The 12,194-nt window shown below is 48.4% G+C and overlaps 1 protein-coding gene across 1 annotated transcript; it reads left to right on the forward strand.

Moving 5' to 3' along the window:
- The first annotated feature begins 505 nt into the window (after positions 1 to 505).
- On the forward strand, positions 506 to 4,295 carry LOC149444295 (uncharacterized). The gene is made up of 3 exons (XM_089654712.1): positions 506 to 920; positions 2,191 to 3,748; positions 4,124 to 4,295. The coding sequence occupies exons 1-3, from the start codon at positions 506 to 508 to the stop codon at positions 4,293 to 4,295; spliced, it is 2,145 nt and encodes a 714-aa protein (XP_089510838.1).
- The last annotated feature ends 7,899 nt before the right edge of the window (positions 4,296 to 12,194 follow it).

A 12,194-nucleotide genomic window follows, 5' to 3' on the forward strand; every position in this document is an offset into this window, starting at 1 on the left:
ATCGTTCCCCAGCAGTCATACATTGAGAGAAACAACATGGGGGGGGGGGGGGGGGGTCAACCCTTTGTTGACATGTCATTTGCAATGCAGTGCTGCAGGGAAGAATTCAAATGACAAAACAAATCGCAGCAGTGCGGTCAAGCAGCATGCAGAAATTTGACAAAACAACTCGCAGCAGTGCGGTCGAGCAGCATGCAGGAATTTGACAAAACAACTCGCAGCAGTGCGGTCGAGCAGCATGCAGGAATTTGACAAAACAACTCGCAGCAGTGCGGTCGAGCAGCATCACCGTGACATCACAGTGGCAGAGATTTGAATTTCCTGGGTGTCATTTGAGCCTGACTCACACAGAGAACACACGTGTCTGATTTGCTCGGTGAATTCTCTCGTCTGAATTTGTGATCTGCTCAGCGAATACTCAGATTTCGTCCTGATTTATAAGGAAAATACTCGTATTTTCCTTTTTTGTCACATTTTTCCATTTTTGTTGACAAAAATCTCCACAATGACCCTTCTAAGAGTCTTCATTGCTTTCTGCTTTCTGCAGCTGGCATTTGGTGTGGAATTTGCTCATGCCCGGCAATTGGACAACCGCCTGGAGGCTACAGCCGGATCTAAACTGGTGATCCCATGTGTGTTCACCACAGAGGATCTCTCTGGAGCCAGCAATGTTGGGATGGAGTGGGGAATGACTCCGGAAGGAGGCGGTCCCTACAGACCCATCCTGCGCCAAACTGACATCAACCTGCAGAAGTTCCAAGGGAAAAGGTTCCATCTGCATCTGACCCGCTCAATTGAAGAGGACTGCTCCTTGGTGATCAGCCCGGTCCTGCACAGAGACAGCGGAACCTACGAGGTCCGCCTCACCGTGGACAACGTCCACCATCATCCATTCAGGAAGGTCATTGTTCAAGTAAATGGTAAGTGTTGCTTTGGATTTTTGTTCATTATATGGGGGTCTTCTCCAGCTATGTGGGGGTGAGGGCTGCTGGGTAATTTTTAACCCTTTCCCTGCCAGTTTCCTCCCCCACACAAGGTTTATAGGCACATATTATACCTAAAAGTCATCAACACAGGAGATGGCTGGTCATTGCAATGTGATGTATTGTAGATCTCACCATCACGGCTCACACTATACACCTATAGGGACAATTCAAGTGGCACTCTGGCCACAAATGACATCTATGGTCCAGCCTGTCACTGTCAGTAATGCAGCAGTCTTTGTTTCTGAGTCCCCCATCCCCCATAACATAATGGATTGCCTGCCAGAAAGTCTGTTGGGTTGGGACAAACCATTTACCCCTTGACAGGGGTGCTTTCAATAGTCATTATTCCCTTGTGTACAACCTGTGATCTGTAACTGCTATAATACATGTTTGCTGGAGTTGGGATTTACATTCTTATCCACTAATTAAATGAATGTTAAATTAATTCCATTAGATCTGGTCCATGGAAAAGCCCCGCCCCCACTAATTAGCAATGCTGTCACCACACCTGTCTAAGGCCGGAAATAGACAGTTGGAATGTCGGCCGGTTCAGCAGGTACCGAAATCCGACCGGTGTATGGGCAGGCTGAATGTACCCAAGCTGATCAATTGATCCACCCGAGTACAACCCGCCTGGCAGATATTACGTGCGATTATTGCTGCTAGCAATCACCATTGTGTTCTCCCTGCAGGGACTGCTTCCGCCCCCCACCCCCGCCCCGCTGGGGGAACACAAGGGCACAGTGGCAGGGATTCCCCTGTATAGATGGGGGGAACTGAATGAACACAGGGTGCAGGAAAGAGATTTACTCCATCTATGTCCTGCCTTAGGCAGGCCACGGACAGTGAACATTTCCACGGGTTACAGGAAAGAAATTCACATGATTCCCCCACCAACACAGACAGTGCTGACAGGGGAATCCCTTCTGCCGAGCTATTGTCTTCTTCCCCCACCCGCCCCGACCGGGAGAAGACAGGGATTATCGCTAGCAGCTACAGCAGCCTCTAGCGATAACTGCAAGTAAATCCGGCCGGCTGGTTGTACCCAAGTTGATGGATTAACACGGCACATTCAGCTTGTCCATACACAGATGGAATCTCGGCCTCCAACCGTCTATGGCCACCACACCTAATAATTGCTCAGCTGCAATATATCACATTCTTGGTAATTGTAAGCTCATTTCCTTTGTTTTTCTTTTAACAGATCCTACTTATGAGACCGCTGATACCGAGACAGTCAAGGAGCACCACGGAGACGTACAAATACAGAATGCAACGTCTTCCGTCACTGACACCGAGGGCTCCGGAATGTCTCCATCAACAACTGAGACCAGTGACTATGGTGCAAGAATCCTATATACAGACAGCGAGCCCCCTTCAGTCACTGACACCGAGGGCTCCGGAATGTCTCCACCAATGCCTGACACCAATGACTATGGTGCAGGAATCCTATATACAGACAGCGAGCCCCCTTCAGTCACTGACACCGAGGGCTCCGGGATGTCTCCATCAACAACTGAGACCAGTGACTATGGTGCAAGAATCCTATATACAGACAGCGAGCCCCCTTCAGTCACTGACACCGAGGGCTCCAGAATGTCTCCATCAACAACTGAGACCAGTGACTATGGTGCAGGAATCCAATATACAGACAGCGAGCCCCCTTCAGTCACTGACACCGAGGGCTCCGGAATGTCTCCACCAACAACTGAGACCAGTGACTATGGTGCAGGAATCCTATATACAGACAGCGAGCCCCCTTCAGTCACTGACACCGAGGGCTCCAGAATGTCTCCACCAATGCCTGACACCAATGACTATGGTGCAAGAATCCTATATACAGACAGCGAGCCCCGTTCAGTCACTGACACCGAGGGCTCCGGAATGTCTCCATCAACAACTGAGACCAGTGACTATGGTGCAGGAATCCTATATACAGACAGCGAGCCCCCTTCAGTCACTGACACCGAGGGCTCCGGAATGTCTCCACCAACAACTGAGACCAGTGACTATGGTGCAGGAATCCTATATACAGACAGCGAGCCCCCTTCAGTCACGGACATCGAGGGCTCCGGAATGTCTCCACCAATGCCTGACATCAATGACTATGGTGCAGGAATCCTGTATACAGACAGCGAGCCCCCTTCAGTCACTGACACCGAGGGCTCCGGAATGTCTCCATCAACAACTGAGACCAGTGACTATGCTTACCAAAATTCAGGAAGCCTAGATATAGAGAGCGAGCCCCCTTCAGTCACGGACACTGAAGGCTCCAAGATGTCTCCACCAATAACTGAAACCAGTGACTATGATTCGAGAAACCTGGATTTATATAGCACAACCCCTTCAGTCACTGACACTGAGGGTTCCAGGATGTCTCCAACAATGACCGAGACCAGTGACTATGCTTACTATGATTCAGGAAGTCTAGATATAAATGGTGAGCTCCCTTCAGTCACTGACACCGAGGGCTCCAGGATGCTTCCACCAATGCCTGAGACCAGTGACCATGATTCGGGAAGCATAGATGTTCCTATTGGACCCTCTCTGGTCACCGACAAGGTCTCCAGGATGTCTCCACCAACAACAACTGAGACCAGGACCTCTAATTCAGGAATACCAGTCATCGATCCTTCTGTGAAATATATCGCCGATACGCTCTATCAATTGAAGAAAAATGGCGTCCTTCCATTAGTGGCTGTAATCGTTGGACTCGTTGTTCTAGCACTGACCATCACCAGCGCAGCAGCATGCTACTTTGGGTAAGTTATCACATGTTCTTCCTAGGTTTTCTCCATTTTCTACATTACACATCTTCATGCTATCACCCACTGTATCTGAGCCCCCCTCCCGATAGTTACCCTTTCCTTATAGGTAGGTAGATGATCAGATGGGGGTGGGGTGTTTTCTGTGCTCATTGCCCGGGGTGTAGCAGCACAAGCCCCTCACTGGTCACAATGAGGATATCGCACCCCTAACATTTGTTCTATGGAAGAGGTGAATGAACTGAGGCCGCTGGTGACAGTAACAGACGGGTGATGGGGTGTAACGATTTAGGTGGAGTCGGCTATTAATTCTGAGAATTTCTGATTGTTTATGGACACATTCTTATCACATATCTTTGTTTATCTCTACAGAATTCAATACTGCAAGGACAGACCAAAAGTGATGGCGAAGCTCAGGGAGATGGAAGAAGGCCTCGCAGACACAGACGAAGAATGCGCATCGGAGGAAGGACTAGAAGAGGAGGAAGAACCTTGGGAAGTCGTTGTGATAACACCCAACTCCATGTCCGTTATCTCCTCCTAAACACCGGAATGCTGTGAAGTAAGCAACACTGCCCACCTCTGCATCCCTTGCCACCCTCTCCCAACACTGCTCACCTCTGCATCCCCTGCCACCCTCTCCCAACACTGCAAACCTCTGCATCCCCTGCCACCCTCTCCCAACACTGCCCACCTCTGCATCCCCTGCCACCCTCTCCCAACACTGCTCACCTCTGCATCCCCTGCCACCCTCTCCCAACACTGCCCACCTCTGCATCCCCTGCCACCCTCCCCCAACACTGCTCACCTCTGCATCCCTTGCCACCCTCTCCCAACACTGCTCACCTCTGCATCCCTTCCCACCCTCTCCCAACACTGCAAACCTCTGCATCCCTTGCCACCCTCTCCCAACACTGCTCACCTCTGCATCCCCTGCCACCCTCTCCAAACGCTGCCCACCTCTGCATCCCCTGCCACCCTCTCCCAACACTGCCCACCTCTGCATCTCCTGCCACCCTCTCCCAACACTGCCCACCTCTGCATCCCTGGCCACCCTCTCCCAACACTGCCCACCACTGCATCTCCTGCCACCCTCTCCCAACACTGCTCACCTCTACATCCCCTGCCACCCTCTCCCAACACTGCCCACCTGTACATTCCCTGCCACCCTCTCCCAACACTGCTCACCTCTGCATCCCCTGCCACCCTCTCCCAACACTGCCCACCTCTGCATCCCCTGCCACCCTCTCCCAACACTGCCCACCTCTGCATCCTCTGCCACCCTCTCCCAACACTGCCCACCTCTACATCCCCTGCCACCCTCTCCCAACACTGCTCAGCTCTACATTCCCTGCAACCCTTTCCAATGAGAGGTTGGCAGGAGATGGAGGTGAGCTGTGTTGGAAGAAGGGTGCAAGGGATGTATAAGACTACATTCACACCTGAGTGTCTCATTTTGGAGTGTTTTTTCAGGCATTTTTATGTGCGTTTTTTGTACAGCGTTTTTGAGCTTTGACGGTTTTTAAAATAGCTAATAGAGAAAAATATCATTTGTTTCATCCTAAATTGAAAAGCTTTTGAGCTTTTTTTAGCTTCATCATCAACTTTTATTGAATTAGTTTTTTGCTAGGGTAAGGTTAGGTGTTAGGATTAGTAGTTGAGGTTAAGAGTTAGGATTAGTAGTTGAGGTTAAGGGTTAGGTGTTAGGATTAGTAGTTGAGGTTAAGGGTTAGGTGTTAGGATTAGTAGTTGAGGTTAAGGGTTAGGTGTTAGGATTAGTAGTTGAGGTTAAGAGTTAAGTGTTAGGATTAGTAGTTGAGGTTAAGGGTTAGGTGTTAGGATTAGTAGTTGAGGTTAAGGGTTAAGTGTTAGGATTAGTAGTTGAGGTTAAGGATTAGGTGTTAGGATTAGTAGTTGAGGTTAAGGGTTAGGTGTTAGGATTAGTAGTTGAGGTTAAGGGTTAGGTGTTAGGATTAGAGTTTGGTGTTAAGTTTAGGGTTTGGTGTCAGGGTTAAAGTTAGGAGTTAGATGTTGGGGTTAGGGGTTCCCCCCTCTTTACATATTAGGGTTAGAGTGTTTTTATAAATATTTCTATTAATTTATTTTTAGGGTTGGCGGTTAAGGGTTAATAATTACAAATTATTTATTTATAATTATCTTTATTTATATATTTATTTTATTTAACAATTATGTATTCATTTATATTTATTATTATTATTTAAAAAAAATTTCATTTGAGAAAAAAAACGCTCAAGAATGCGCAAATCACAATTTACAATGCATTTCTATGAAGAAAAAAACGCTTAAAAAAACGCACCAATCTGCCCGAATCAAGCTACAAAAGTAACTCCAAAACGCTTTTGATCTTCAGGAGACTTGGAGTGGAGATGTGAACCGTCTCCATAGAGAACTGATTTTTGTTTATCCTTCAGCATTTTGGAGTTTCACGCTACAAAATGCTCAGGTGTGAATGGGGCCCAAGTGAGCAGCATTACATTAGGGGGGTGTAGAGGTGAGCAGTGTTAGCAGAGTGCAGACGTAAGCAATGCTGGAAAAGGGTTGTAGGGGATGCAGAGTTCAGCAGCATTGGAAGAGGGTTGCAAGGACCACAAAGGTGTGCAAGGTTGGATAAGGGTGGCAAGGGATGTGGAGGTAAGCAGCTCTGGAAGAGGGTAGCAGGGGATGCAGGGGTGAGCAGCATTAGATGAGGGTTGCAAAGGATGCAGGGATGAGCAGTGCTAGAAGAGGGTGGCAGAGGATGCAGGGGTGAGCAGCATTAGATGAGGGTTGAAAAGGATGCAGGGGTGAGCAGTGCTAAAAGAGGGTGGCAGGGGATGCAGGGGTGAGCAGTGCTAGAAGAGGGTGGAAGGGGATGCAGGGGTGAGCAGCATTAGATGAGGGTTGCAAAGGATGCAGGGATGAGCAGTGCTAGAAGAGGGTGGCAGAGGATGCAGGGGTGAGCAGCATTAGATGAGGGTTGAAAAGGATGCAGGGGTGAGCAGTGCTAAAAGAGGGTGGCAGGGGATGCAGGGGTGAGCAGCATTAGATGAGGGTTGCAAAGGATGCAGGGGTGAGCAGCATTAGATGAGGGTGGCAGGGGATGCAGGGGTGAGCAGTGCTAGAAGAGGGTGGCAGGGGATGCAGGGATGAGCAGTGCTAGAAGAGGGTGGCAGGGGATGCAGGGGTGAGCAGTGCTAGAAGAGGGTGGCAGGGGATGCAGGGGTGAGCAGTGCTAGAAGAGGGTGGCAGGGGATGCAGGGGTGAGCAGTGCTAGAAGAGGGTGGCAGGGGATGTCATGGAAAGCAGTGTTGTAGGTAGATTACAGGAGATGCAATGCTGGAAGAGAGGTGGCAGGGGGTGCAGGGGTGAGAGGTGGAAGAAGGTTGCTTCTATAACTCCCATCTAGGTTAGAATTGCGGAAGTGGGGGCAGGTACCTGTCTGAAAAAGGAACCCGCCCCCAGAAAACAAATATTGTTACAGTGTGGGGGAGATAAGAGGAACTTTAAAGTGATTCTAAAGGCTTTTTAAGAAACAAATAACAAACATGTCTATACTTCCATGCTGTGTGATGGTTTTGCACAGAGCAGCCCGGATTCTCCTCTTCTCGGGGCCCCCGAACACTCTCCTGTCCTCTCCCTCAGTGCACATCGCTGGATCTAGAGGGGGGTCTAGGTGACAATTAGGGGGGAGGGGCTGATGCTGCACACAGGATGGGATGCATAGAATGAATGAAGGTAAACAACCTGGAGCCTTTAGAACCACCATAACGTTTAAGTGAAGTTCTGCTGTAAAGGCAAAGTTCGCTGCACTTTCACACGGGTCCCGCAGCCTCCTGGATCATGTGACGTGTCCCAGGAGGCTGAGGGCGGGCGGGTGGTGGGCCAAGCTTCCGTAATTCTTAAGTAGGTGAGAGTGAGAATTGTGGGAGTGGGAGTGGATACCTGTCAGAAAAAGGTACCCCCTACAACAAACAAACAAAGAATGTTGTTACAGGGGGGGTTGGGGGGTGCGGGGGGAGGGAGGATGGGCGGAGCTTTCACTTTTCCGTTCCTCTATAAGGAGGAATGGGTGGCCTCCACAGATACCGGCCCTTAAAGTGGTTCTAAAGAGTTTTTTTACCTTAATGCGTTCCCTGAATTAAGGTAAAAGATATTTTTACACTTACCTGAGTCATGTATCAATCCAGCGCGGGGGGCGGGGTCAAGCCACGCTATGTGTTTCTATGGACACAGACAGCCCGCTTTTAAGGGAAGTTCCGCTTTAAAGGCTAAGTTCATCTTTAATTAGAATATAACAAATGCACATATTTTGCAGGTGAAATGTGCGTTTAATATTTGTTAACCTCTTGCCACCCCCCACATAAAAACTGAGGGCGTAATATCCCTATAAAAAGAAGGTTTATGGCTACGCGGGGCTTTTATTTCTCATAAGATAGGTGCAGGAACTCCCCTCCTTTTAAATTGCCCCTTGTCTCCTCCCCCTACCCCCCCTCCCAAGCACGGTACCTTGGTTCCACCCCCTACCCACCTCCCAATACCCCCCCTTTTAGAAAATACAGAACCAAGTATCATTTTATGGTGCTAAGTCATTTGTATGTATTGTGTTAATGACAACACAACAATAGAACCCCCAGCAACAACTGACAACCCACAAAAAAAACCACTCCAGCAACAATAGACCCCAGAAACAACAACAGAGCCCCCAGTAGCCAGCATTGATAGGCCCTCCAGCAGCCAGCAACAATAGACTCCTCCCTCAACAGGAGATCTCTCTCACCAATAACTGACCCCCCCAGCAACAATAGACCCCCATGCAAAAATAGATTCCAACCAGTGACAATAGATCCCACAGCAGCCAGCATTGATAGACCCTCCAGCAGCCGGCATTGATAGGCCCTCCAGCAGCCAGCATTGATAGACCCTCCAGCAGCCAGCATTGATAGACCCTCCAGCAGCCAGCACTGATAGGCCCTCCAGCAGCCAGCACTGATAGACCCTCCAGCAGCCAGCATTGATAGACCCTCCAGCAGCCAGCATTGATAGGCCCTCCAGAACACCCCAGTACCTCTTGCCATTATATACATTCAGAGCTGGAGGTGCCGGAACTGCGTTCCCATTTAAAAAAAAAAAGCCCTGTGGCTACGTGAACGATGCTTTGCATGGGAGACAGATCTAGATCCTCTACAAGAGGTTACAGCTGTGCTGGGTGAAGACGAGATTTTGCTGCTTCATCATGAGATCTTCTATAGTTAGGAGTGTGCCCAGACCATCAATCAGGAGGTTGTAGCTTCCTGTGGTCAGTCCATGACCAAAGGGTAAGGGGGATGTAGCTCAGTGGAAGAGCACACGCATTGTATGTGTGAGGCACCGGGTTCAATTCCCGGCATCTCCAAGCCCAAGAAACGGAATGGTCCCTTGTTAGCTCTTGCATGACCAAAGAGAAGTCTTCCGGTATAAAGTAAGCAAATAAAACATTGATTGAACAAACCTTTAAAGTTCCAACACAGCCATAGAGCTCCATTGTTGCCATGTGAGAGACCATAATACCTAAAGCCAGCGCCATCTTATCCCCTAGGCAAACCAATGCACAGAAGCCCTTCCCAGCATGCATCAGGTGTCCCCATCACAGAGCCCATATACTGTACATCAGACTCCCTATCACAGTGTCCCCATACATCAGGTTCCACCATATCAGTGTCCCCATACATCAGGTTCCCTAGCATGGTGTCCCCATCACAGCACCCATATACTGTACATCAGGTGTCCCAATACATCAGACTCCCTATCACAGTGCCCCCATACATCAGGATCCCCCTCCATCAAGTTCCCTCATTTCAGTGTCCCCATACATCAGGTGTTCCACCCCCCACCTTTTCCTGACCCTCCCCCCTGGGCAGTGCCCAGATGTGCCCATTCAGTAAGACGGCCCTGACTAAAGCTGAGAGTTTAGGACAACTGATCTACACGGTGCAAGGATCGGAGGTCCCGCTCTGAGCCAGAGGAATCCCTTTTAAAGGGTGTGATCCATTGAGACCCGGAACCGCAAAGTAGAGATCGGAGAGATGACCAGCAATGGGAGGGAATTATGGGGGAGGTCATTTATATTACCATGACCAGCAATGGAGTGGAGTTGTGGGGGGGGGGGGGTTATTTTTTTATTGCCATAAGCAGCTATGGGAGGAGTTATGGGTTTTTTTTCAGTTACATTACCAGTGATGGGAGGGAATTATGGGGGTTGATTTTCATTGCCATGATCAACAATGGGGGAAATTATGGGGGGGTAATTTTAACTGCCAATGACCACCAATGAAGGGGGGGGGGTTAAATTTCATTGCCTCCATGTCCACGCACATATATGAACATAAACATGTAAATTGCACTACACGTGATACATATCGTCACTCATATCGGAGAGATCACAGTCATTCCAGGCCCATTATTCACGGTTCTCTCTAAATTAAAGCGGAACTTCACTGCCTCTGAGAACACAAACCAAAAACGCTGTTTAATTCATTTGTAATTTTCAAAGAAAACTCCCTCATCCATCCATCCATCCATCCATGTCTCCATGCTTCGTTTTGCTGAGAAGTCATGTTGAACCCCCCCTCCCCCCAGCATTTCTAGTCGTGGCGATCTTGAGTAAGGGCAGGTGATTCATGTAGCATTGACATCCTGGAATCCATCTACCCTAAGCTCAAGCATGTAGAAATGAGGGTGTGCTTAGCTAAGAAAACCCCTCCTCCCCTCCTGAAGACTCCTGGGATATGTGACATCATTTGCCTAGGCATGGAAACCGGGAAGTAACTGAGGAAATGTAAAAAAGGTGTAAACAAGTAAATATGACAACTTTCCTATCTATTTACTAATGTTGGCAGCATGAGGATGAAAATAGTCGATGTTGACTGAGAGGGTGAAGTTCCACTTTAATGACCTGTATGGGCTTTAAAAGTGCTGCCTATAGAAAATGTTGGGTGGGTGTGGTTCTGGTGCTGTCCATGTTCAAAAGGGGACACAGCTGCCAATGGCTCCCATTGCTGTCTCAGCCAATGAAGAGGGACAATCCCCGGGGAGCCGAGGCTCTCGTGCACATCACTGGATTGTGATGGGGCTCAGGTAAGTACTATGGGGGCTGCTGCACACAGAAGGTTCTCACCTTCATGCATAGAATGAATATAGGAAACAATCTTCAGCCTTTACACCGACTTTCATGTCTGCACCTTTCAGAACCCGGGATCAGTGGCCATGCTTTTTGCCACTAGCAGTGTTTTTGTTTTTAATTTCCCAAGTTAACTACATCTCTCTTCTATATGTCAAATGAAAGTATGGCATTGGGTTCATGACTTCCATGCTGTAGAACGACGCCCATTTCAAATGAATGCCCCGCCCATAAACAAACAACATTCTTTGCCAACATTGGTGTGCTAGATGGAAAGAAAAGTGTCCCTGCAAAGCTTTTTGAAATATTGACAATTATTTACGTGGTACCCCTATCGTTCTGCTGCCCCGATGAGCGTAAAGTTATAGACCGATTGCTACTATCAGAGTACCCCCATAGATCAGTTGTTACCATCGGAGTATTCCCATAGATCAGTTGTCACCATCGGAGTATTCCCATAGATCAGTTGCCACCATCGGAGTATTCCCATAGATCAGTTGTCTCCATCGGAGTATTCCCATAGATCAGTTGTCTCCATCGGAGTATTCCCATAGATCAGTTGTCTCCATCGGAGTATTCCCATAGATCAGTTGTTACCATCGGAGTATTCCCATAGATCAGTTGTCACCATCGGAGTATTCCCATAGATCAGTTGCCACCATCGGAGTATTCCCATAGATCAGTTGTCTCCATCGGAGTATTCCCATAGATCAGTTGTTACCATCGGAGTACTGTATTCCCATAGATCAGTTGTCACCATCGGAGTATTCCCATAGATCAGTTGTCACCATCGGAGTATTCCCATAGATCAGTTGTCTCCATCGGAGTATTCCCATAGATCAGTTGTTACCATCGGAGTACTGTATTCCCATAGATCAGTTGTCACCATCGGAGTATTCCCATAGATCAGTTGTCTCTATCGGAGTATTCCCATAGATCAGTTGTCACCATCGGAGTATTCCCATAGATCAGTTGTTACCATCGGAGTACTGTATTCCCATAGATCAGTTGTCTCCATCGGAGTATTCGCATAGATCAGTTGTCTCTATCGGAGTATTCCCATAGATCAGTTGTTACCATCGGAGTACTGTATTCCCATAGATCAGTTGTCACCATCGGAGTATTCCCATAGATCAGTTGTCACCATCGGAGTATTCCCATAGATCAGTTGTCTCTATCGGAGTATTCCCATAGATCAGTTGTCACCATCGGAGTATTCCCATAGATCAGTTGTCACCATCGGAGTATTCCCATAGATCAGTTGTCACCATCGGAGTATTCCCATAG

The sequence above is a fragment of the Staurois parvus genome, unplaced genomic scaffold, assembly GCF_062004578.1.
Source record: "Staurois parvus isolate SC_StPar_1 unplaced genomic scaffold, SC_StPar_1.0 ptg000792l, whole genome shotgun sequence".
Classification (NCBI taxonomy): Eukaryota; Metazoa; Chordata; class Amphibia; order Anura; family Ranidae; genus Staurois; species Staurois parvus.

Bases quoted from the DNA above. Each gene is read 5' to 3' on its own strand.
- LOC149444295 (XM_089654712.1), top strand. From the start codon at position 506: ATGACCCTTCTAAGAGTCTTCATTGCTTTCTGCTTTCTGCAGCTGGCA. The intron at 921-2,190 runs GTAAGTGTTGCT...TTCTTTTAACAG, and splicing joins GGTCATTGTTCAAGTAAATG to ATCCTACTTATGAGACCGCT. The intron at 3,749-4,123 runs GTAAGTTATCAC...TTATCTCTACAG, and splicing joins GCAGCAGCATGCTACTTTGG to AATTCAATACTGCAAGGACA.